This window comes from Anser brachyrhynchus, assembly GCF_964034855.1.
Source record: "Anser brachyrhynchus genome assembly, chromosome: 24".
Taxonomy (NCBI): domain Eukaryota; kingdom Metazoa; phylum Chordata; class Aves; order Anseriformes; family Anatidae; genus Anser; species Anser brachyrhynchus.
In genome coordinates this window covers 4,910,808-4,932,364 of record NC_137717.1, presented here as the reverse complement: position 1 = coordinate 4,932,364, position 21,557 = coordinate 4,910,808, and the positions used below count along the sequence as shown (strand labels likewise).

Genomic DNA, 21,557 nt, shown 5'->3' with positions numbered 1-21,557 from the left:
GCCTCAAATAGCGGCGGCCCCGCGCCGCGCTGACGTCACCCGCGGGCCCCCCCCACTTCGCCACCCGCCCCCCCAAAGCCTTCCCCCCCCCCCCCCCCCCCAGCTCCGCCGTTCCGCCCCCGGGACCTACGGGCAAAGGGGGGGGGGCGCCCCCTGGCGGCAGGAGGGGGGGGCGCGGCCCCGCCCCCGCGGGGAGGGGGAAGGGGGGGGAAAGGGGGGGGCGGAGGGAGGGGAAAAGGGGAGGGGGGGGGCACGGTTGTGGTTTGGGGGGTCCCCAGTTGCTGGGGGTGCAAGGCTGGGGGGGTGCAAGGTTGCAAGGGGGGGTCGCCAGTTGCAGGGGGTGCAAGGCTGGGGGGGTGCAAGGTTGCAAGGGGGGGTCCCCAGTTGCTGGGGGTGCAAGGCTGGGGGGGTGCAAGGTTGCAAGGGGGGGTCCCCAGTTGCTGGGGGTGCGAGGTTGCAAGGGGGGGGGGAAGGCTCAGGGGGCACGGCTGCAGTTTGGGGGGTCCCCAGGTGCAGGGGGTGCAAGGTCGCACGGGGGGGGGGTGTTGCAAGGCTGGGGCTGCACAGTTGCAGCACACGGACAATTGCAGGGGGGGTCCCCAGTTGCATGGAGGGGTTGCAAGGCTGGGGGGGTCACGGTTGCAGCCTGGGGGGTCCCCAGTTGCAGGGGGTGTCACCCGTTGCAAAGGGGGGGTCCCCAGCTGCAGCGCGTGCAAGGTTGCAAGGCGGTTGCAAGGCTGGGGGCCGTACAGTTGCAGTTGGGGGGGGTCCTCAGCTGCAGTGGGGTGCAGGGCTGGGGGGGTGCAAGGTTGCAAGGGGGGTGCAAGGTTGCAAGGGGGGGGTTCAAAGCTGGGGGGTGCATGGTTGCAGGATGGAGACACTTTCGGGGGGGTCCCAGTTGCATGGAGGGGTTGCAAGGCTGGGAGCGCACAGTTGCATTTGGGGGGGGGGGGCTCAGTTGGGGGGGAGCAAGGTTGCGGGGGGGGGGGAAGGCTCAGGGGCACGGTTGCAATTTGGGGGGGTCCCCAGGTGCAGGGGGGCACAGGGCTGGGGGGGGTGCAAGGTTGCAAGGGGGCATTGCAAGGCTGGGGGGTATGGTTGCAGACTGGGGGGTCCCCAGTTTCATGGAGGGGTTGCAAGGCTGGGGGGGCACGGTTGCAGTTTGGGGGGGGTCCCTGTTTGCAGGGGGGTGCGTGGCTGCAGGGGGGACCCAGCTGCACAGAGGATCCCTGTGGTTTTTTTTTTGGGGGGGGGGGGAACAGCTGCAGGGGGCCACCACCAGCCTGGAGCGACCCTGGGGCACCCCTACCTCTAGAGGGACCCCAGCTTTGGGGTGGGGGGGGTCCACAGCTGCAGGGAGGGTGCCAGGAGGAGGCTGGGGGCTGTGGCTGCCCCCCCCCCCCCTCCATGGGCCACGTCCTCGGGGAGCGTGGGCGTTGCCTGCAGCGGGGCAGTGACACGGAAACCGCGGCGCCACTGCGCGGGGTGGCGGGGGCACCCATGGGTGACACTCAGCAAAGCCACCGGCCCTCCTGGACGAGCAGGGGGGGGCAGGTAGCGCGAGGCACAGCCGTGGCTTGCAGCGAGGGAAGGGGGAAATAAATAAATAAATAAAAATAAATAAATAAAAACAAAACCAAAGGGGCACAAAAAGAGGAAAATGTGCACGGGGTGGCGGGCGCAGGCGCGGGACGCGGCGCTGGGTGCCCGTGGGGACACGCGGTGCTGCCAGGGGATGAAAGGGCCCTTGTTCGCCCGCCGCCTCCGGCCCCGGCTCTGCAGGAAAATGTTTTTCCTCCGGCTGGAGGGGGGGGGGTGAGTTTTGCAATGCACCCCCAGCCCGGCTGCCCTGCTGCTGCTGCACCCCGAGCTTCTTTGTTTTATCCCGGGAGGGTGAAATCCGCCCAGGTGCGGACACCGGCACCCTCCCAGCGCAGCCCCCCCCGGAAATGCTGCAGCAAAATCGGGGCTAAAAACCTAAAAATCCCCCCCCTCAGTTCTGCACTGCCAAGGTCTGGAGCAGGCGGGGGGGTTCAGCCCGGTGCAGGATGCGTGCGTGGAGCAGGATTCATCCACCTGCACCGCCCGCAGCTTGCAGCGCGCTGGGGCTGGGGTTGTTCAGGGGCCTTCGTCCCTGCTGGGAGGAGGAGGAGGAGGCGCTGGGGGGTGGCGGTGTTCGGGCCGGCTTGCTTTCCAGGGAGCAGCGCGTGGGCTGGGAGCGGGGCCCTGCCGTGGCACCGCATGCAATGGGTGCAAAAAGGGTCCTGTGGGCAGCCCTGGGGACAATGCCCAGTCCCCAGGGACACTGCCCAGCCCCGGGGATACGGCACCACGGGGCTGTGCACCAAGTTCCCTCCATCCCCAGTTGCTCCCAGTTGCTCCCAGCCTGGCGAGCACGGTGCCAGGGGCCAGGCCAGTTCCCTGCCACCGGGACGAGGACGTTCTCCTGGCCCTGGTGGCACTTTGCAGGGCTGCACCGAAGCCGCCGTAGGGCACAGGGCCCAGCCGCATCCTGCCCCGTGTGTCCCCCCAGCCAGGGGAGGACATTTTGGGGTGGGAGCACGGGGCGAGGAGAGCCCAGGGACACCTCAGCTCCCTCCCTCCAAACCAAAGCAGCCTCCAAATGGCACCGAGCACGGAGCAAAGTGAGCAAATCCCCTCCCAGCGCTAAAATCCTGCTAAAACCCTGCCTGGCGGACACGAGTCCTGTGTGCCTGTGCAGGGGAGAAGCTGGGGACACTGCATGTGGGTGGGGGGCGGATTTGGGATTTGTTTCCAGCAGCCGAGCATCTCAGCATGGGGGGGATTTGGATGGGGTCCAGCAGAAGCAGGATGCTGCCAGGATTTGGGGGCAAGCGACCCGAACACGGAGTGTTTAAGCCACACGGCCCATTTTTAAACCCAAAAGCTGTATTTCAAAACCAAAACGGAAAGGGGGAACCAGAGCAGCCGTCCCAAAAGCTCCTTTTGCAGCCGGCGTGGCGCAACTTCATCCGGGCTCCCCAGCACTTCGCAATCTGCACCCTCGGGTGACTCTGGGGGTCACGGGGAGGGGGGAATTGCAGCGTCCCCGTTGCTGGTGCTGGGGAGCCCCCCGCACCGGGAGCTGCCGCGGGGACGCAGCCCCAATTTGGCACGAGCGGAGCCGGGGGTGCCACAAAGGCACCGTGTTCGGGGGCTGCCCCCCTGCCGCGGGGGGGCTCAGCGGCCGGCAGCTGCAAGGGGGGTCGTGGGGGTGTATGGGGGTGTATAGGGGGTTTTATGGGGGTGTATGGGGCTGTATGGGGGTTTTATGGGAGTTAATGAGGTGGGGGCATGCGTGGAGGGGCTGGGTGTGCAGGGAGGGGATGCACGGAGGGGATGCAATGTGAGGATGGATGGATGGATGGATGGGTGGATGGATGGATGGATGGATGGATGGATGGATGGATGGATGGATGGATGGACGGACGGACGGACGGACGGAGGGGATGCATGCATGCATTTTATTGCCAGCAGGTCTGGGGACAAGCAGGAGTTGCCCATTAGGGCAGCCCCACAGCTGCCATTGTGGCAGGATCAGGCCCTGCTGAGGAGGGTTTCCCCTCCAGCACATCCAGGTGAAACCCCATCGGTGTAACAGGGCCGAAAGGGGGGAGAACACAGCAGAACCGTGACCCCGACCCCTCCCCACCGCCTCCTGGCAGCAGGAGCCAGGGGGGCGATCTCAGCGAGCACTCAGCACCCCGCAGGATCAGCCCCTGGGACCGCAGCCCCCTGCCCGTCCGTCCCTGCCCCGTCTCCCGCTGCCATCAGCCCCCGAGCGCCTGCAGGAGCAATCGAGCTAAAATGAAGTAATCACTCTTCAAGTACAGTCATTTGCAGGAAAAATACAGGCCTCTCTGTGATTGCAAATGGTCTCAGCCGAAACCCTCTCTCCCATTCGGAGGATAAATGTTTTCAGCTCCAGGGTGTTCGGTGACAGCAGCCTGAAACGCAGCGGGCACATCCGCGCTCTCGGGTTCCCCCAGGCTGGGGGTAAAACGCTGGGTTTTGGGGCTTTGGGGCCTGTTGGGAGTCAGCAGCGCTTTGGGGAGGGTTTCTTGCTCTTGCTCATAAAAGGGCAGAGCGATGGAGCGGGGCTGCCCCGAGCCCTCCCCAGCACCCATGGGACGGGGCCACAGCACCCGGGTGGGCTGCAGGAGCGTGACCGCAGCCCCCGTGCCAAAACCTTTAATTTTTAGCTTATATTCAGAACACCTCTTTTTGCTGCCAGTGGAATAATTTCCCACTTTTCCCACAAGGACACAAGAGCTGTGAGGATGGGGCCACATGTCCATCAGCACTGCTACGGGGGGATTTCAGCCACTTCACACCCCAAACTTTTACCCTCTGCTTTTTTCTCCCCTCCATTCCCTTCATGCCACCCTCCCTCTTCCCCACACACCTCCCTCTTTCTTTTTCTATATCTACGCCTATTACACCACCATCCAGTTCTTTATCTCTAATAAGTCTCCGCTATTTTCTCAAATCACCTGCCTTTCCTAATGCCAAAAAATCCTTTTCTTTCTTAACAGACAAAACAGCTTATCTCATCCCGCCCGTCCAGCGGTCAGGCGCCCGGCGCGGTGCGGTGGCCGGATGTAATAGGGCTATTAGATGAGTTATCACCGCCTGAAAGGATGAAATAACTTCTGTGTCTTCGTCCAAATAAACCCGCAGAGCCGCCCATATTCCTGTTCGAGGCAACGAGTGAACAAGAGTTCCCGGAGGAAATAGCTGGAAGGTGCTGCGCGGCGTTACACGGTGTTACGCCAAGCTATGCGGTGTTATTTCTGACCCGACTCCCTGCCCGCCCGCTGCTTTGTGCTCCCAGGGCCCCCGGGGTTTCTCGGTGGGGAACTGGGAGGAGGAAGGATCCGTCCCCAGCCCCAGAGCTGAATCCTGCCCCGGTGCAGTTTCGGAGCCGATGGCACCAACCCGGCGCGTGGCTGAGGTTGAGAAGCGGGTGCATGCAGCAAGCCGCTGCTTTTTCCAGCCCAGCTCCTGAGTGCAAGGAGAAAAGTAGCTCTCCACCTCCGAAGGAGATTTCCCGAACCACCCCTGCATTTCCCACGCACAGCTGCATGCAGACACCCCAAAGTACCAGCAGAGCCCATGCTCCATCCCAGCTCCCCAGGATGCCGGTAGCCCCAGCCAGCTGCGATTGTCTCCGTGCTGCCCCCACAAATTCCCCCAGCGGCATTTTCGAGGGTTTCATGGAGCAAAAAGCCGGGTGCTCACTTCTGGTGGGAGCCAGTGCCTCAGGACCACAGGGAACAGCCCCCAGCAGCAGCTCTGCTTTCACATGCAAAACCCCAACGCTGCTGCTAGGGCCACGCTTATTTTGGCTCTCCTCCTGGACTTGTGGCAAGCCCCCCAGGGTGGCTGGGGTGAAGCCATGCACTTCTCTGCTGTCCTCAGCCCAGCACCTGCCAACACAGAAATCGTTAAAAAATCCCATTACCAAGGGCACAACAGGCAGCGCCGGGCCCTTCCCACTGCCCGAAGCCCAGAGCTGCCCGGGAGCATCCCTTCCTTCTGCATCGGGATCTCCCAGGGTCTTTGCGAACCATTTAACTCAGAAATATCCCAGACATCCCACGCTAACTCAGAAATATCCCAGGGCATCACGCGCTGATGCTGGCCAGCACTTAACCCAGGTCCACAGAGCAGCTGCAATCCCAGCTGCAAGGATTTGCTCATCCCTAAATTCAGCAATAAAATGACTTCGGTACAAAAGAATAAAGGCATTAAAACCCAGCAGATCTGCACCAAAACTCAGCGCTTTTCCCATTTTGTTGTTTTTTAAAGGGGGAGTGGAACATAAATAAGCCGGGGCGCTTCGGGTCCCTGATCGCATCCCGCATCACAAGAGCTGTTTGTTTTCAGCTCCGGGTTTGGATATCGCTCGGGTTTCTCATCGTCACCTCTGGTGCTGCCCGAGCACGGCGAGGGGCGTGAGGCTGCCTCTCCTGCCCGCCCCGAGCCCGGAGGAGAGGAGGGAGCATCGCCGCGTCCGGCCTTTCTTATTTATCCTTATGCCGGGGGAGATACTGCTTCTACAGCTTGTTTTAGTCTGCTTTTATTCGCTTTTATGTATGCGGGGAGTGTCGGCCCTCCTCCCTTGTGTTTGTCCTCCTCGCAGCTCCGCTTTGGTGCTTTTCCAAACGCCGTCAGAGAAAGGATGCGCTCTGCAGTTTGCAACAAAAAGAGCTCGTCAGGCATCTGAGCGGAACAGGAGCGAACTAAAACAAGCGGCAAAACCCAGAGAACGATCGATTCTTGTCCCACGTAGCATGGCTCGTGCTCACACTTTAATGCGGGGCTGGAAAAGCGTCAGGTCTGCCATCGATAGCCTGCATGGTCAGGGGGCGGAATGGAGACGTGTCGGGACCTGGAGCAGGGGAGGGAGGAAAAAAGTTTGAAGGAAAAGTTAAAGGCGGTTAAAAAGAGCAGAAAAGGTGCTTATTTGATTCCTCTCTTCACCTGAGCTTCCTTCCAAGCTATTTTGAGAGCTCTCCCCTGCCCAGAGGGGTCGCTGCTCTGATGGAATCGGTCTCGATGCCAAAAATGGTCCCAAAAGGGGCTGGCTCCTGCCCTCCAATTTTCTGGCTTGCCCCACCATAAAGGATTTGTCCTGAGATCTCCTCGATCATGCGTTGTTATGAGCATGGACAAGGGCATGTGTGCGTGGGGATGCCTGTGCGTGCCGTGTGTGCATCGGCTTCCAGGGACCCGTCGCACCGTCTCGGTGAGACCCCAGCCATCCCTGCCTCAGTTTCCCCACCTGCCAAGGGCCAGGCACTGCCCTCCCTCGGGAGACACCGCGGTGACTTTCTGAGGTCCCGCCGCAGAGTTATCAGGCACGGCTGGATCCTTTGTCAGCTCCTCTCCTTATTTCTGGCTTGGGACGGAGCCTCCTTTTTCATCTCATTGGCAGAGGATCAGAACTCATCCATTCTCAGTTAGCCGCCGAGCGCTGTGTTTCTTCTTTTTTTTTTTTTATTATCTGACAATGAAACATTTCAAAGGAAATACAATTTTGGAGGCTGTTCTGGAGGCACAAGAATCAGCCATTGGTGTGCTTAAAAAAATTAATCCTGGGCATCCGCGGGCTGGTGGCCGCACTTCCCTCGCTGCCGTGCAGAGCCGGGAGCGGGGGGCACACGAGGGTGGCTTTAGGTAAAGGATTCAATAGAGGCTATGGGATTGTCCAGCGCCATCAGAGGTGTTAAATGAGGGATTCGGGGATAAGCCAAGGATTATGGAAAGTGGTTCTTTAAGCACAATGTATTTTGCATTTTAAGATCCAGGCATGTTTAATAAAAAGGCAATCAGCCAATCCACCGGCCTCGACTCCTCGTCAGAGCATCGCTTCCTCTGCACGGAGCAGGGGCTTGTTTTGCGGATCATTTCCCAGGTCCGATCTCGTTGTGCAAGCCCAAACCCCTGCAAGGGTCCTGGTGTCTCCAAGGTCCAGCATGGCTCCGTTGCACCCACCCTCCGCAGGAAGGCCACCGAGACACAACACCGAGCCTGTCCCCAAACAAAAACCCAGCCCTCAGCCTCCGCTTTCCCAGTTATTCAGGTCCACCTTCAGTCTCTCCACCGAAAAGGCAACAGATTGTTATTTTCCTTAGTTAAAATTGTGTCGATCTTGTAAGCAGTTAATTAATAATCCCACATGGAGGTGATGAAGAGCAATGACACCTGGGGGTATCTCAGCACTCATGAGCTCCAAGGCTTGGGGCGAAGCCACTCCGCTCCCCCTCGGTGACCAGGGGATCCCTCCAGCCCTCCCATCCTCAAAGCTTCCTCCCACCCTAAAACCTCAGAAAGACTTTAGGTTTTAGGCGCAAAATCACAGCGATCCTCACCCAGGTGCCACTCAGCTCTCGTGAGCATCCCCTGGGGCTCCTGGCCAGGGGCTCCCCGGGTGTGCAGAACCAACCCCACCCCTGGCCGGCAGCATTTTGCTTTCCAGCCCCGAGCAATGTGACCGACCCGAATCAGCCGATGGCTGCCACAAACCTTCGCCAGTTGGCAGCAGTGGGTTTTAGGCAGGGAAAGGCAAAGGGGAGCCGGGGTCATTGCTCCTTCCCCCGGCCTGAGCTCTCTCTCTGCCTGTGCCTCTGCCTCAGGATCCGTCCCCGCTTCCCCCTCTCCCCACCCACTCCCGAAGCCCTCGCATGCAAATCTCCGTGTGCTTCTCCTAAAAAAAAATTGCAATTTCAGGAGATGAAGCAGTCATTAATCACCAGGAAATTGTGCTTGTTACAGGAGAAACATTAACAAAATAATCATAAATAGTCTGCCAGCCCTGATTTGCCAATGCATACGTTTCTAACGCTATAGAAAGGCATCTCATTTGGCTGCTGTAATTAGTTATTAACCCTTTGCCATGCAGTGCAGAGCTTGGGCACCCGAGCCTCCCAGTGCGCAGGCTCGTCCACGTTGCTCCATCCTAAACCCAGCAGCATCCTCCACACTGCCACCGTGCCCAAAGCCACGGGGTTACTGCAGCCATAGGAGCGCCACGGCACAGTTGTTGGGCCCAAATCCCGATTTTCTCCATGGCAAAGGAAAACCCACCGCCCGCACAGCCCCGCCAGGAAAAGCCGTGAGCCTCCTCAGAAAGGTGCAGCTTTCGGTGCTGTGAAAACCCCGCTGGTTTATGGCTGTGGATTAAAATGCTGATTTAAAGCAGGCGATGGGGATGGGGGCTGCTGGGCAGCCTGCCCGAGGACCATCGCATCCCAGCGGTATGGATGCTTCAAGGACACGGCCGTGCTCAGGATCCCACCAGATGTGGGAAAAGCCCATTTTGCCCTGTGTGGCTCTGTGGGAACAGGGACCAGGGGCACTGGAGATGGGGCTGTGGGCGTCCTGCCAGCTCGGGCAGGAAAATGGGCTGAGAGACCCCCACAGCTGTGCCTGACTTCACTTGTCCCAGCACTCCTGCCCGTCTCTTTCTGAATGCCACGTTGAATTTAGGACAGTAGAAATGCATATATTGAGTTAATTGCCATGTAGAGAGGTGGAGGGGACGCTGTTTGGGTGGGGAAATGGGAAGCTGGGCTACAGCAAGTGCTATCGAAAGCGTGGAATAAAATAAGGTGGGGAAGGAAAGGGCAGCAACTTCCCACTGCCTCTCCCGGCGGCAGGAATGGGGTCACCTGCAGGAGGGGGGATACAAAACTGCGGGCTCACCTGGGACTTCCAAGTCACCAGTGTCCTTTGCAAGCACTCGGCCAACCCTGCAAAAGGCAACCGATAACTCCCGCGATGGAGAGACCCAGGGATGCGGGGTGATGCAGTGCCATGCGGCAGGATCTGGCCGAACCGCTCCCATGGTGGGTTTGGCTCCTGGATGCCCCGCCGGAGCCAGCCCTGCTCTTCCCCTGCCCCTTTGTGCCACCCCTCGGGCCAGCCCGAGCTGTGTCCCCGCAGCCCCTCCAGCCTGGTGGCAAGAACCAGCGCCACGAGCGCCGTCCGTGCTCATGGGGGCCACCAGCTCCATGGGTGCGGGGTGTTTGCGGGGGTGTTTGCCGGCAGCTACCCGCTCGCACATCCCCCGGGTGTCGGAGCACGTTTACACCCGCTCCTGTTACAAACAACACCTCCGTCTCATAACGGAAGAGGCTGGCGAGAAAAGTTATTTTTCTCTCTGCTCCCCTCGCCTGTTTAGCAGAGCCTTCGGCAACGGTTGGCGGGGCTGAGCCCCGCCGCTCCCCTCCAGAAGCAGCTTTTTGTACAAATCTCACACCAAAACGGGCGGAAAAATCCTCGTCAGCACCTTCGAACAGGCGCCTTCTCTAAAACCGGTCCTTTTCTTCATCTTGCGCTTTCAGCTCACGTGAATTCACACACGCGCAAATGTTATTTTCCGGCTTGCTTTTATTATTATTATTACTAAAACAACCTTGAAGCGTCAGGCAAGTTGATGCCAGCCTTTCAGGTCAGGGTTCGGTACAGCCCGCTGGTTTGGGCCCAGGCTGCAGCCGCGTGCCCAGGTGCGGGTACGGCGTGCAGCACTTGCTGGCGGCCAGCACGAGGCTCCCCACGAGGCTGACACCCACCGAGCTGCCCTGGGTTTCTGCTTTTTGGAGCATTTCCCACTCGGCTGCTGTGTTTTTAACCAAGCCGCACGCTCTGGGTGCTCTGGTCGCTGTTGGTGTGGGACCACGGGCAAGCTCCCACGCTGGTGTTAACGAAGGGACGTGCTAATTGTACGTGGACGAGGAGGGTGATGAGCAGAGCGGGAGCTTGGCTTTGCAAAGGGCTCACTCGTGGAGCTGCTGCTGCCCCTTCGGAGCAGCCAAATCCATGAAAGAAGAAATGATTTTTAAAAACCGCTGCTCGCGGAGCTCGGTGCGTGCGGCACCTCGGCTTCCTCCTCCTCCCCCCGCTGTAACCGGCGTTAACTGGGGGAATAAACGAGACCTCTCCTCCGGGATAATTATGCAAAACATGGAAATCAGTCTGCTCCGAGCGTTTCTCTTAGCGCTGCTTTAAGCAATCATCCCGCCATGCACGGAGCCGGCACGGCCAGGAGGCGGCTCCAAAGAATGCTGTGGCTCGGCTCGGCTCGGCACGGCACGGAAAATCAAGGCACGGCACGGCACGGCACGGCTCGGCATTGCACGGCGCAGCAAGGAAACGCATGGCATAGCACGGCTCGGCACGGCTCGGCACGGCACGGAAAGGCAAAGAAAGGCATTGCATGGCATGGCACGGCACGGCACGGCATGGTACGGCATGGCATGGCAAGGCTCGGCACGGCTCAGCACGGCACGGAAAGGCAAAGAAAGACATGGCACGGCATGGCATGGCACGGCATGGCATGGCACGGCACGGCACGGCACGGCACTGCACGGCATGGCACGGCATGGCAAGGCTCGGCACGGCTCAGCACGGCACGGAAAGGCAAAGAAAGGCACGGCGTGGCATGGCACGGCACGGCACGGCATGGCACGGCACGGCATGGTATGGCACGGCACGGCATGGCAAGGCACGGCACGGCTCGGCACGGCATGGCACGGCACGGCACGGCACGGCACGGCACGGCACGGCATGGCATGGCATGGCATGGCATGGCACGGCACGGCACGGCATGGCATGGCAAGGCTCGGCACGGCTCAGCACGGCACGGAAAGGCAAAGAAAGGCATGGCACGGCATGGCACGGCATGGCACGGCATGGCATGGCATGGCACGGCATGGCACGGCATGGCATGGCACGGCATGGCACGGCACGGCATGACATGACACGGCACGGCACGGCACGGCACGGCACGGCACGGCTCGGCTCGGCTCGGCTCGGCTCGGCACGGCTCGGGGCCGCCTTAAGAGCAGGGGGGGGCGGTGCCGACCCGGTGCGGGGCGGTGCTGCCCCCGTGACGCTGCTGGCGGCCGCGCCGTGCCGTGCCGAGCCGTGCCGAGCCGCGCCAGAACCGTGCCCAGCCGTGCCGAGCCGTGCTTGTACCACACCGTGCCAGAATCGTGCCCAGCCGAGCCGAGCCGAGCCGTGCCGAGCGGAGCCTGAGCAGTGCCGGATCCGTGCCGTGCCGTGCCGAGCCGAGCCGAGCCGTGCCGGGATGCAGCGGGCAGCAGCGCGGGCGCTGCGCGGGGCTCGGGTCCCCCCCGTGCGGGCGAGCTCGGCCTCGGCGGGGCCCCCCCCGCGGGGGCTGCTCTATGAGCGGCACGGGGAGCCCGCGGGGGTGCTGCAGTAAGGGGGGCACGGGGGGGGGTAAGGGAGGGGGGGGGAGAGTGGGGGTGCAGGTGTGGGGGGTGCAGTTATGGGGGGTGCAGTTATGGGGGGTGCAGTTATGGGGGTGCATTTTGGGGGGGAGCATTGCAGGAGATGGGGTATGGGGGGAGTGGAAATGGGGGTGCATTGCAGGGGGTGCAGATATCGGGGGTGCATTGCAGGGGGTGCGGATAAGTTGTGGGGGTGCATTGCGAGGGGGTGCGGGTATAGAGGGGTGCAAATCAGGGGGGGCAGGCTGGGGGTGCATTGAGCTTGGGGGGGTGGCGGGTGTGGGGGCGAGGTGGAGGTGTATGGCAGGGGGGGCATACATATGGAGGGGGTGCAGCAGAGCTGTTTGGGGGTGCACAGTGTGGGGGGGTCCAGGGCTGCCCACCCCCAGGGCAGTGGGCAGGGATGGGGGCAGGTCCCTAGGTGGAGACCCAGCCCATGGGGTCATGCCAGGGGTGCTCAGAGGCCCCCCAGTATGCAGGCAGAGCTCGGGGTGCACCCCCCAACCCCTTTCACCCACATTTCTGCGAGGCGGGGGGGTCTCCAGTGATTCCCGGGGAGCCTGCTATCGCAGAATTTGGGGGCGGTGGGGAGGTGCTGAGCTGCAGCACCGCTGCACCCCGCTTTGTCCCCAGTTTAGGGGTGTTCAGGGCCAGGAATGAATGCAGGGCCCAAATCAGTGTTGCTTCCTCAAGTATAATGCTGCGGGGTGACGTCCAGGGCACGGCAGCTATTCAAGGTTCTCATAAAATGACCAAAAAGTCTGGGAAAAGGGAAATTTTTGTACCTTTTTTTTTTTTTTCAAGAGAGGAAATGCTGAGGATGCGCTGACCCAGCTGAACTGGCTGGAGTCATGTAGAAACACAGGAGGTGCAGATACGTTATCTGGGTGCATCCAGACCCCGAACCCCTGTTTTTGGGGTGAGATGGGTGGCTGTTCTGTCTTTGGACCACTCAGTTGGGTAACGGTGCTTACCGGCACTGGCGGCTGCTGAGATTTGCAGGGGACGCAGTGGGGACGTGAGACAGGAACAGCTGTTCTCGTCCCGCTGCTTGTGCAAGACCCAGCTCGTGCCGGGTGACTTCTCTCTCTGTCTTTTTTTGCAGATTTCTGGAAATGCCCTTCTGGGTCTGACTTCCCCTAATGCTCTGGTGGGGTGGGATGAACCCCAAATGAGTCAGCGGCTCCCTTGTGCAACATCGATGCTTTCTTGTGCAGCGTTGGGGGGTTGGGTTCTGCAGCCTTGGTCAAAAATCTTGCTGTGGTTTTTTTTTAACTGTAAAACTGATTTTTCCGCGGAAACCCAAGTGGCAGGTTGGTGCTGGGCTGCCTGTGGTGCTGGTGCTGCGTGGAGGCTTTCTGCCCAGATCTTAAACACGCGAGCAGCTCCATCACTCGTGGGCAACCCTTGCCAAAACGCAAGGTTTGGAGCAAAAGCCACAGGTCAGCACGCGTGGCCATGCCCAGCAGCTGCGGAGCTGCACCCTGCAGGTCTCTGATCCCAAACTGCTCGAAGTGAGGTTTTTGGACCCTCCTGGGAGCCTCCCACAGGCTGTCAGTGCAGTTTGGGGTTTGTTTCAAAGCAAAAAGCAGATTCCTGCGTGCTAAAAGCCTTCTGACAAGGGCAGGGGGGTGTTTAATCCAGAACTCCAAGTCTCCAAATCACCCAGGCAGCTTCAAGGAGAGAAGGGGAAAACACTTTGCCAGCACAGGACAAGCTGTGAAGGAAATTCAGTGTATTGTTCCTAATGACACGTACTTAGCAGCATGTAATTGCGGCAAATAACTGCTCTTAAAATTGGCAGCGCACAGGGTCTGTGCCACCTCCTTTGCAGAGCCACCAGCTCGTTCAAATGCAGTTCAAATTGCCCTCATCTTGCAAATGGGCGCCTCCGGATGGCTTCGCCCCGGCTGGCAGATAGGTCAGGCAGCAATCAGCTTCCCCTTCCCCCTGGGGTGCGTCGCGGTGCAGGCTGGAGGAGCTTGCTCCATCCCTGGGTGCTGGGACGCCTCCCCGCGCCTCCGAGTCCTCTTTGCTGGAAGGACCCCGCTGCCAGGAGGGTGCAAGACCCAAGGCGGCCAAAAACTGTTGTGCAATTGTCCCCGTGGCCACGCACGGCAGGAGGGAGCTGAGCCGAATGGTTTAGCGATGGGAGGATGTTAGCGATGAGGGGCTTGGCTTAGTGATGGGACTCCGTGGGTCAGGTTGAGGTAGGACTTGATGGTCTTGAAGGTCTTCTCCAGCCTAGGTGGTTCTGTGGTTCCAAATCAGCCAGCCCTGGCATAAGGGCATTTTCCTTGGATTTTAAACAGTCTGGTAGCAAAGGGGCTGGAATGTCTTCTCCTCGGAGGGGCTCTTCTCTGTGCAGGACATCTTTTGGGTTCGTTCCTATGATTGATGCGAGAAGGTGCTGGGAGCGGAGGTTTGAGGAGCAGTGGAGGTGCCACGTTAGGTGTTGTTTGATTTATTATTTGCGAGAGGAGATGAGGGAAAATGGTGCTGCTTATCCTAGGCCGGATGCGTTGTGTAGGTAATACAGGAATCTCTCCTAGGTCCCGTAACTGAGTCTTCCTTTGCGTGACCCCGCACAGGCTGAAGGAGCTGGAGGTGCCCAGGCTGGGGCACTCGGACGTCCACGTCAAGATGCTGGCAGCCCCCGTCAATCCGGCCGACATCAACATGATCCAAGGTAACCTGCCCGCTGCCGGCACTGCCTTTGAACCCTTGCCCTTCCTCTCTGCATCTCGCCGCGCTCCCCGCAGGCACCTACGCCATCCTGGCCCCGCTGCCGGCCGTGGCGGGGAACGAAGGCGTCGGGCGCGTGCTGGAGGTCGGCCCCGGTGTGACGGCGCTGAGACCCGGGGACTGGGTCATCCCGGCTGATGCTGGACTCGGTGAGTTTGTACCCGGGGCTGGGTGCTTGGCGTGCCCTCCTGGGGGGGTTCGGAACTGGGACCATGCATGTCCCCAGCGCCTGGCTCCCGTGCATGGGACGCGCTCGGCCATGAGGAATTGTAAAATAATTAAGGTTGGAAAAGCCCTCCAAGAACATCTGGTCCAACCGTCCCCCCACCACCACCGTCACCCACTAAACCATGTCCCCAAGCACCACAAGGAAGCGCACACCCGGGGAGCTTTGGCAGTGCTGTTGCGTATGCTAAGCTTTAATTTAGGAATAATTTACTTTTCTGTAGTGCAGACCCTTTATGGGCCTTCTGCACTGTTATAGAGCATCGCAGCAATCTGTTCTCCTCTGGAAACAACTGCGTTTTGTCACATCTACTTAGAGCTTCTTTAAAGACATGGGATAAAGCATTTAACCTATGCAAGGTCAGAGTTATATCTCATTACAGTTTTCTCCCTAATAGTGCTCTGATGGGAAAGCTTGGGAATTTATTTTCCAGCAAATGCCTCTCGTGCTACTCCAACATGCCAATGGCCAGAAAAATTGTCGGTTCTGGTTTAGCTTAACAGCTTGTTCCTTGCCTATTTCTTCTTAAAAGGATTTCTCACTTAATGGAAGAAGGAAAGTTATCTAGTTAAGATCCAAATGTGATATTTTTAAGCATTAAAAAAAAAAGTAAATGGATGATAGGGGGTTAAATCAGATATAAATACATAGTCGCTAAATCTAAGTAAATTGGCTCTGAATATATGGGCTCATCTGTGGGATGCGGAGTGTTTCCGTTAGCTCTGCACCCAGGGAGCCCGGTCCCATTACACGTCTGGGAAGCAATGGGGCTGCTCTGGGTGACAAAGCTGCTGTCCGTGGGCAGCAGGGGAGCAACTCCTGCCTCCGCCGGGGTCCTGCCGAGGCGCAGGGCAGGATGTGCCACAAGAGGGCTTGTTTTCCCCTGGAAGCCCAATGCTCAGCGTCGTGGTCGATCAGTGCTTGTACGGATGGGGGGAATCTCTTGCCCTGGGATTTTGGGCACATGTCACACAAAGTGGTGGGTAGAGTCCTGACTTTAAGCTCCCTGGTGCACAGGGTCTTGGCAAATATGCTGATGGCTCAACCACGGGAGATTTGCAAAACTGCTCTTAAACATACGTAGGGAATGAGTGTCTGGGGTGCTCGTGCCTCTTCCTCACCAACTGGTGAAGAAAAGTGCACTGCAACCCCAGTGCAGCCTTACCTCCAGCCTGCAAATTGTTTCAGGCACTGCCAGCTTTCTCTTTCTTCACCTTTCTAAATATCTTGGCTATACCCATACGGGAAAACGTTTAATAATTGGCTCTCCGATGCTTAGATCGCATGCCGCGAGGTGATGCTGCAGCAGCGTGAGTTAAGGCTCCGATGTGAGTCGGGGTCTCCTAACGCTTTCCTTTCCCTGCTGCTCACGAAACGCTGCCGATGCCCAGGGACGTGGCGGACGCAGGCGGTGTTCCCCGAGGCGAGCCTGCTGCAGGTGCCCAGCGACATCCCGCTGCTGTGCGCCGCCACGCTCAGCGTCAACCCGTGCACGGCGTACCGCATGCTGTCCGACTTCGAGAGCCTGGCGCCAGGTACGTTGCACGCACGGGCCTCCGGCTCTGCGTTCGGAGGGGACTGCAGCTCCGGCGGTCACGGCTGCACCGAAACTCTGCTCCCCAGGTGACTCTGTCATCCAGAACGCAGCCAACAGCGGCGTGGGCCAGGCTGTCATCCAGATCGCGAAAGCCACCGGCGTCAGGACCATCAACGTGGTCAGGGATAGGTGAGTGCCATGGGATGGGAGGAGGACCGGAGGCATTGAGCACAAACTGGGACAGGGGAGGTTCCCTCTGAACATCACAAGCCCGTCTGTGCTGTGCGGGTGCCCAGAGAGGTGGCGTCTCCTCCTTGGAGATCTCCAAAAAGCGTCCGGACGTGGTGCTGGGCACCCTGCTCGGGGTGGCCCTGCTGGAGCAGGGGTGGGAGCAGGGAGACCCAGAGGTCCCTTCCCACCTCAGCCATTCCATGGTCCTGTGAAGGTGCCTCCCAGCCTCTGCTGTGCCAGGCCTCATCCTCAGCCCCGTCCCAGTGGGAGGAAGGGGAAGGGGACACACTGCTTTCTGCCTCAGGGGGTCTTTTTTCTCCCCCCAGACCTGATCTCCCAAAGCTGGTGGAGAGGCTGAAGGCCCTGGGCGCAGACCACGTCATCACGGAGGACGTGCTGAGAAAGCCAGAAATGAAAGAAATATTTAAGGTACCTCGATGTTGAGCCCCCCAGAGAGACCATCCAGGGCTGCCCCGCAGTTCAGTGCTTCGAGGAGAGCTGCGAGGATGGTAGAAAGGACAAATGTGAAACAAGCTTTTCCTAATCTCCGGGCAGGCAATGTGATGGCCACGCTGTAAATCGTTAAGAACAGATACAAAGCTAACAAATGGCATTCTTGCACTTCTCTAAGCCACTCAGTATTTACCTCGTGTATTTGCCCATCCATTTATACAAACATGCCCTAAACTCACCAAACTCCTAGTCCCAAAGTGCTTTTCACAAAGTATTTCCATACCAGCGTCAGGCTGGGATGTGCTCCCCACCACGGAGGGCTTTCACCCAAGCTCTCTGGACCAGGACTGAGCCCTGCGGGCTGGAGCTTCCCCCTTTTCTTGCAGAGCATCCCAAAGCCTCGGCTCGCCCTGAACTGCGTCGGAGGCAAAAGCACGACGGAGATGCTGCGGCATTTGCAGTAAGTTGGGCTCTGCCCCACGGCTGGGGTGGCGTGAGCTTGGGACCTGCTCCAGATCCAGGGCACGTGGCAACCAGGGGCATCAAGAGCAGATGCCAGTCCTTCATGAGGGGAGATTTTTGGAGAAGTTGTTTTGGAAAAAAGGAGTTAAAGTTAACCTGGCATCACCATCCTCTTGCTTGTCTCAAACTCTGCCAGTGGCATGAGGGAGGAGACATCTGAGGACCAGTTATGGAGTTGGAGGTCTGTCTGGTCCTGGGCACGTGTAATGGCTGGCTGCTTTATGTAGCTGCAAATCCAGCGTGCGAGCAGGAGGGCAGCTCTAGAAAGCAGATCCTCATGGCTTTCTGGAGGAGCCTCTGGTGTGAAACCAGCCTCGTCATACTGCGGTGGGTTTGGGTATGATGGAGAAAAGGTTGCAAGGCCAAAGCTGCGTGTTGGGGACCACGGGTAACCCAATGCCCCCTTCCTTTCGCAGACCCAAAGGGACCATGGTCACCTACGGGGGCATGGCAAAGCAGCCTGTGACGGTGCCAGTGGTGAGTACCGGGGATGCTCTTGGTGCTCACGGGGGCTTGGCTTATCCTCTGCTGCACTCTGCTGTCCGGATGTCACGTTCAGAGACCCCAAATTTATTTATTTTTTAACTGATTGGGGCTGTAATGGGACGAGCTGGTTTGCATTCCAGTATGGTTGCACTTATGGCGGATTTGGGCTGCTCTGAAATCCCAGCATGGAAACAACCCCGCAGATGCTAAGCATTGAACCTGCCCTGACGCAAACCCATCTCGCGTGTTGGAGCCGTGTCTGAGCTCTGCCCTGACGTGAAACCTGGTGTTATCCCAACAAGACGCAGCCCCTCGGAGCTGCAGCAGCTCAGCGCTGCGGTGCGAGGTCTTGCATTAACATGAACCTGCCGAATTGGGTTTGTCCCAAAGGAGAGCTCTGAGCAAAGCTCCTCGCTGCCTCCTGCCACGCTCACAAGGGCTTGGGAACAGGTCGGGAGGAGGCAGATCTCACCTCCTGCTTTCCGCAGAGCGCCTTCATCTTCAGGGACGTGAGGCTGCGCGGCTTCTGGATGACCCAGTGGAAGAAGGACCACGCGCACGGTGAGCTGAGAGGGGCAGGGACCGCAATGGGCTACCAGAGGTGGCCAGCAGGGCTGGGGACAGCATCCCATGCGATGAGGCTGGGTAAGAGCGGTCCCCTTCTTCCCTCGCAGACAAGGAGAGCCTGACCAGCATGATGGACGCCCTGTGCCAGCTGGTGCGGAGGGGACAGCTCGGCGCGCCCGCCTGCACCACGGTCCCGCTGGAGGACTTCAGGGAGGCCCTGGTGGCCTCCATGCAGCCCTTCACCTCCTCCAAGCAGGTCCTCCTCCTCTGACTGCTCACTGGCCTTCCTGTTGGCGTCTGCAGAGGGAAAGCTCCACGTCCATTGATTTTTTTGTTTTGTTCCTTTTTTATTTTTGGGTGCCCAGTTCAAGGTTTAAAAGCCTCTGGAAGTTTGCCCAGGTGGCACCATGCGCGCAGGCTGGGGTTGCTTCTGGAAGGAGATCTCGGTCTCGCTTTAGCTCGTTGTTAGTTTTGTTGCAGCAGAAAGCCCAGGCTCTTCCCTCAACCATCTCAAGGGAAAGGAGTCTCTCTCTTTGCAGGCTGAATTACACAGCAAAACCACTTTTTAAAAATATGTTTTTTATTTTTTTAATTTTTTTCCCTCCACAGCACATGCAGTGCTGGCAGGACTAGGGGAGTGCCCCTGCTGGCTGTAGGACAAGGGGACAGTGCAGGGACAGGACTTGGGTCCCCATCCCTGGGTTCACCCCGCAGCTCACCAGCCGGAGCCTCCAATGTGACTTTTGCAATACCTGGACTTGAATTCAGTTTTGCTGCTGTTACTGAACCACCGCCACTACTGATCGTGCAAGGCACAGAGAAACCTCTTGAAATTCAATGTCTAATATATGTCTATTTTTGCAAGATGCTGCCAATAAACTGTTCCGTGCTCAAAGCATCGCGTGTCCTGCCTGCTTCCTGCATTGCCCCAGCAGCCCCTGCCTGTTCCCATGCTTTCACCGGGCTCTGGCAGGGACTGAGGGCTGTGCTGGAGCCAGCTGCTTGCACAAATGCAAACCCTGTGAGAGGGAGAAACCCGGCTTTGCGTCTGGTTTCTCCTTTAGAATCATAGAATTATTAAGGCTGGAAAAGCCCTCCAACATCCCCCTACCACCCATGTCACCCACTGACCATGTCCCCAAGCCCCGCATCCAACCTCCCCTTGAACACCCCCGGGGACGGTGACGCCACCACCTCCCTGGGCAACCCGTCCCAACGCCTGACCGCTCTTTCTGAGAAGAAATGTCTCCTCATTTCCAGCCTGAACCTCCCCTGGCACAACCTGAGGCCGTTCCCTCTGGTCCTATCCCTGGTTACCTGTGAGAAGAGGCCGACCCCAGCTCCCCACACCTCCCTTTCAGGCAGTTGCAGAGAGCAATGAGCTCTGCCCTGAGCCTCCTCTTCTCCAGACCAAACTCCCCCAGGTCCCTCAGCCGCTCCTCACAGGACTTGTGCTCCAGGCCCTTCACCAGCTCTGTAGCCCTTCTCTGGACATGCTTCAGGGCCTTGACGTCCTTCTTGTAGAGAGAGGCCCAAAGCTGAACCCAGCACTCCAGAGCAGAATACAGGGGGACGATCACCTCCCTGCTCCTGCTGGCCACACTATTCCTGACACAAGCCAGGACACCCTCCCGCTTCAGCTCCTCCATCACCCTGTCAGTTACTGGGGTTGCTCCGTTCCCCATCCATCCCACAGCGTTCCCGCTCGCCTCAGCCTCGCGCAGGGGGCTCGGTGCTGCTCGTCTCACCAGGCCAGCCTGCGGGCATCTTCCAGCCTGGAAAGCTGGGCTGGCCGCACGGGAGCCATTCACACCCTGCTAAACCCTGCTGTAGGATCACAGACACATTTTGGGGCAATGTATGGAGACAGGGATGGCTCTACCCTGTTAGCACCAAAAACCCCGAAAAGCAGCAGTTGTCACCCCGAAAAGCAGCAGTTGTCACCCCAAATCTACATCCTGAGACAGGAATATACTTTTATTCCCCATTATTGACAGAAGAGCTGACCCCGCAGGCATGCCGTAAAGCCTTGTGAGCCCCGATTCAGAGTGGGGAGCCGCTTGTGTGCAGGTGGGGTTCAGCCCCAAGCAGACACCAGAGAATCCACATGGGAGCCCTCGTCCAGCCGGGGGAGCTTTGCTGCAGGATGTGGCAGTGAGAACCTGGGAGAGCAAAGCGGGGAAAAGCCCCAGATATGAAATGAGGTATTTGGGTCCTGCTGGGAACTCCCCAAATTCATTGCATGGAGGGTTGGCTGCTTGCTGAGCCCCCAGGCCTGCTGCCCATGCAGGGGGTGCCGGGGGCACAGCTGCACTCAGAGCAGGATCCTCATACCAAGCAACATCCCACGGAACAGTTACAGTGCCCGCCTCACGTTTTGGGGGCAAAAACACGGCTTTCGGTGTTTTTCAGTGGGGAGAGGAAGGGGAAGGAATCACTGAGGTTCTCAGCATTTAATTGATCGATGGTTGTGATGTGTGTGGGGGGGGTTCTCATAGGAACTCATAGGGGTCCTCATAAGGGTCCTCATAGGGGTCTTCATAGGACCTCATAGGGGGACCTCATAGGGGATCTTCATAGGGAGCCTCACAGGAGCCCTCATAGGGGGTCCTCATAGGGGTCTTCATAGAGGCCCTCATAGGATGTCCTCATAGAGGGTCTTCAGAGGGGATCTTCACAGGACCTCATAGGGAATCATCACAGGGGATCCTCATGGGGAACCTCACAGGAGTCCTCATGGGGGACCTCATAGGGGGTCCTCATAGGACGTCCTCATAGGGGTCTTCATAGGGGGTCTTCATAGGGGGTCTTCATAGGGGGTCTTCATAGGGGTGCTCATAGGGGGTCCTCACAAGGGGTCCTCACAGGTGGCCCCATCCTACCCCCTCCTGCACAAGGCCGGCCCCACAACCCCTCAATCCCCCCCCCCCCCGCCGTTACCCCTTTAAGCCCCCAAGCCCTACGTGCGGGCGGGGCCTACAGACGTACCCCCCCCCCCATCCCCTCCCGG

The 21,557-nt window shown here is 59.0% G+C and overlaps 1 protein-coding gene across 5 annotated transcripts; it reads left to right on the top strand.

Annotated features, from left to right (window-relative positions):
• Positions 1-10,601: 10,601 nt before the first annotated feature.
• Positions 10,602-19,442, top strand: MECR (mitochondrial trans-2-enoyl-CoA reductase). 5 transcript variants are annotated; one of them, XM_080566723.1, is made up of 10 exons: positions 10,602-10,632; positions 14,372-14,469; positions 14,543-14,674; positions 16,143-16,286; positions 16,375-16,477; positions 16,846-16,948; positions 17,359-17,432; positions 17,911-17,971; positions 18,469-18,541; positions 18,655-19,442. In XM_080566723.1, the coding sequence occupies exons 2-10, from the start codon at positions 14,424-14,426 to the stop codon at positions 18,816-18,818; spliced, it is 900 nt and encodes a 299-aa protein (XP_080422849.1). In that variant the 5' UTR covers positions 10,602-10,632; positions 14,372-14,423; the 3' UTR covers positions 18,819-19,442. The 5 variants fall into 5 exon arrangements, with proteins under 5 accessions (XP_080422849.1, XP_080422848.1, XP_080422846.1 ...); XM_080566722.1 differs by having other exon boundaries at positions 10,602-10,727; XM_080566720.1 differs by lacking the exon at positions 10,602-10,632 and adding an exon at positions 10,992-11,177.
• Positions 19,443-21,557: the final 2,115 nt, after the last annotated feature.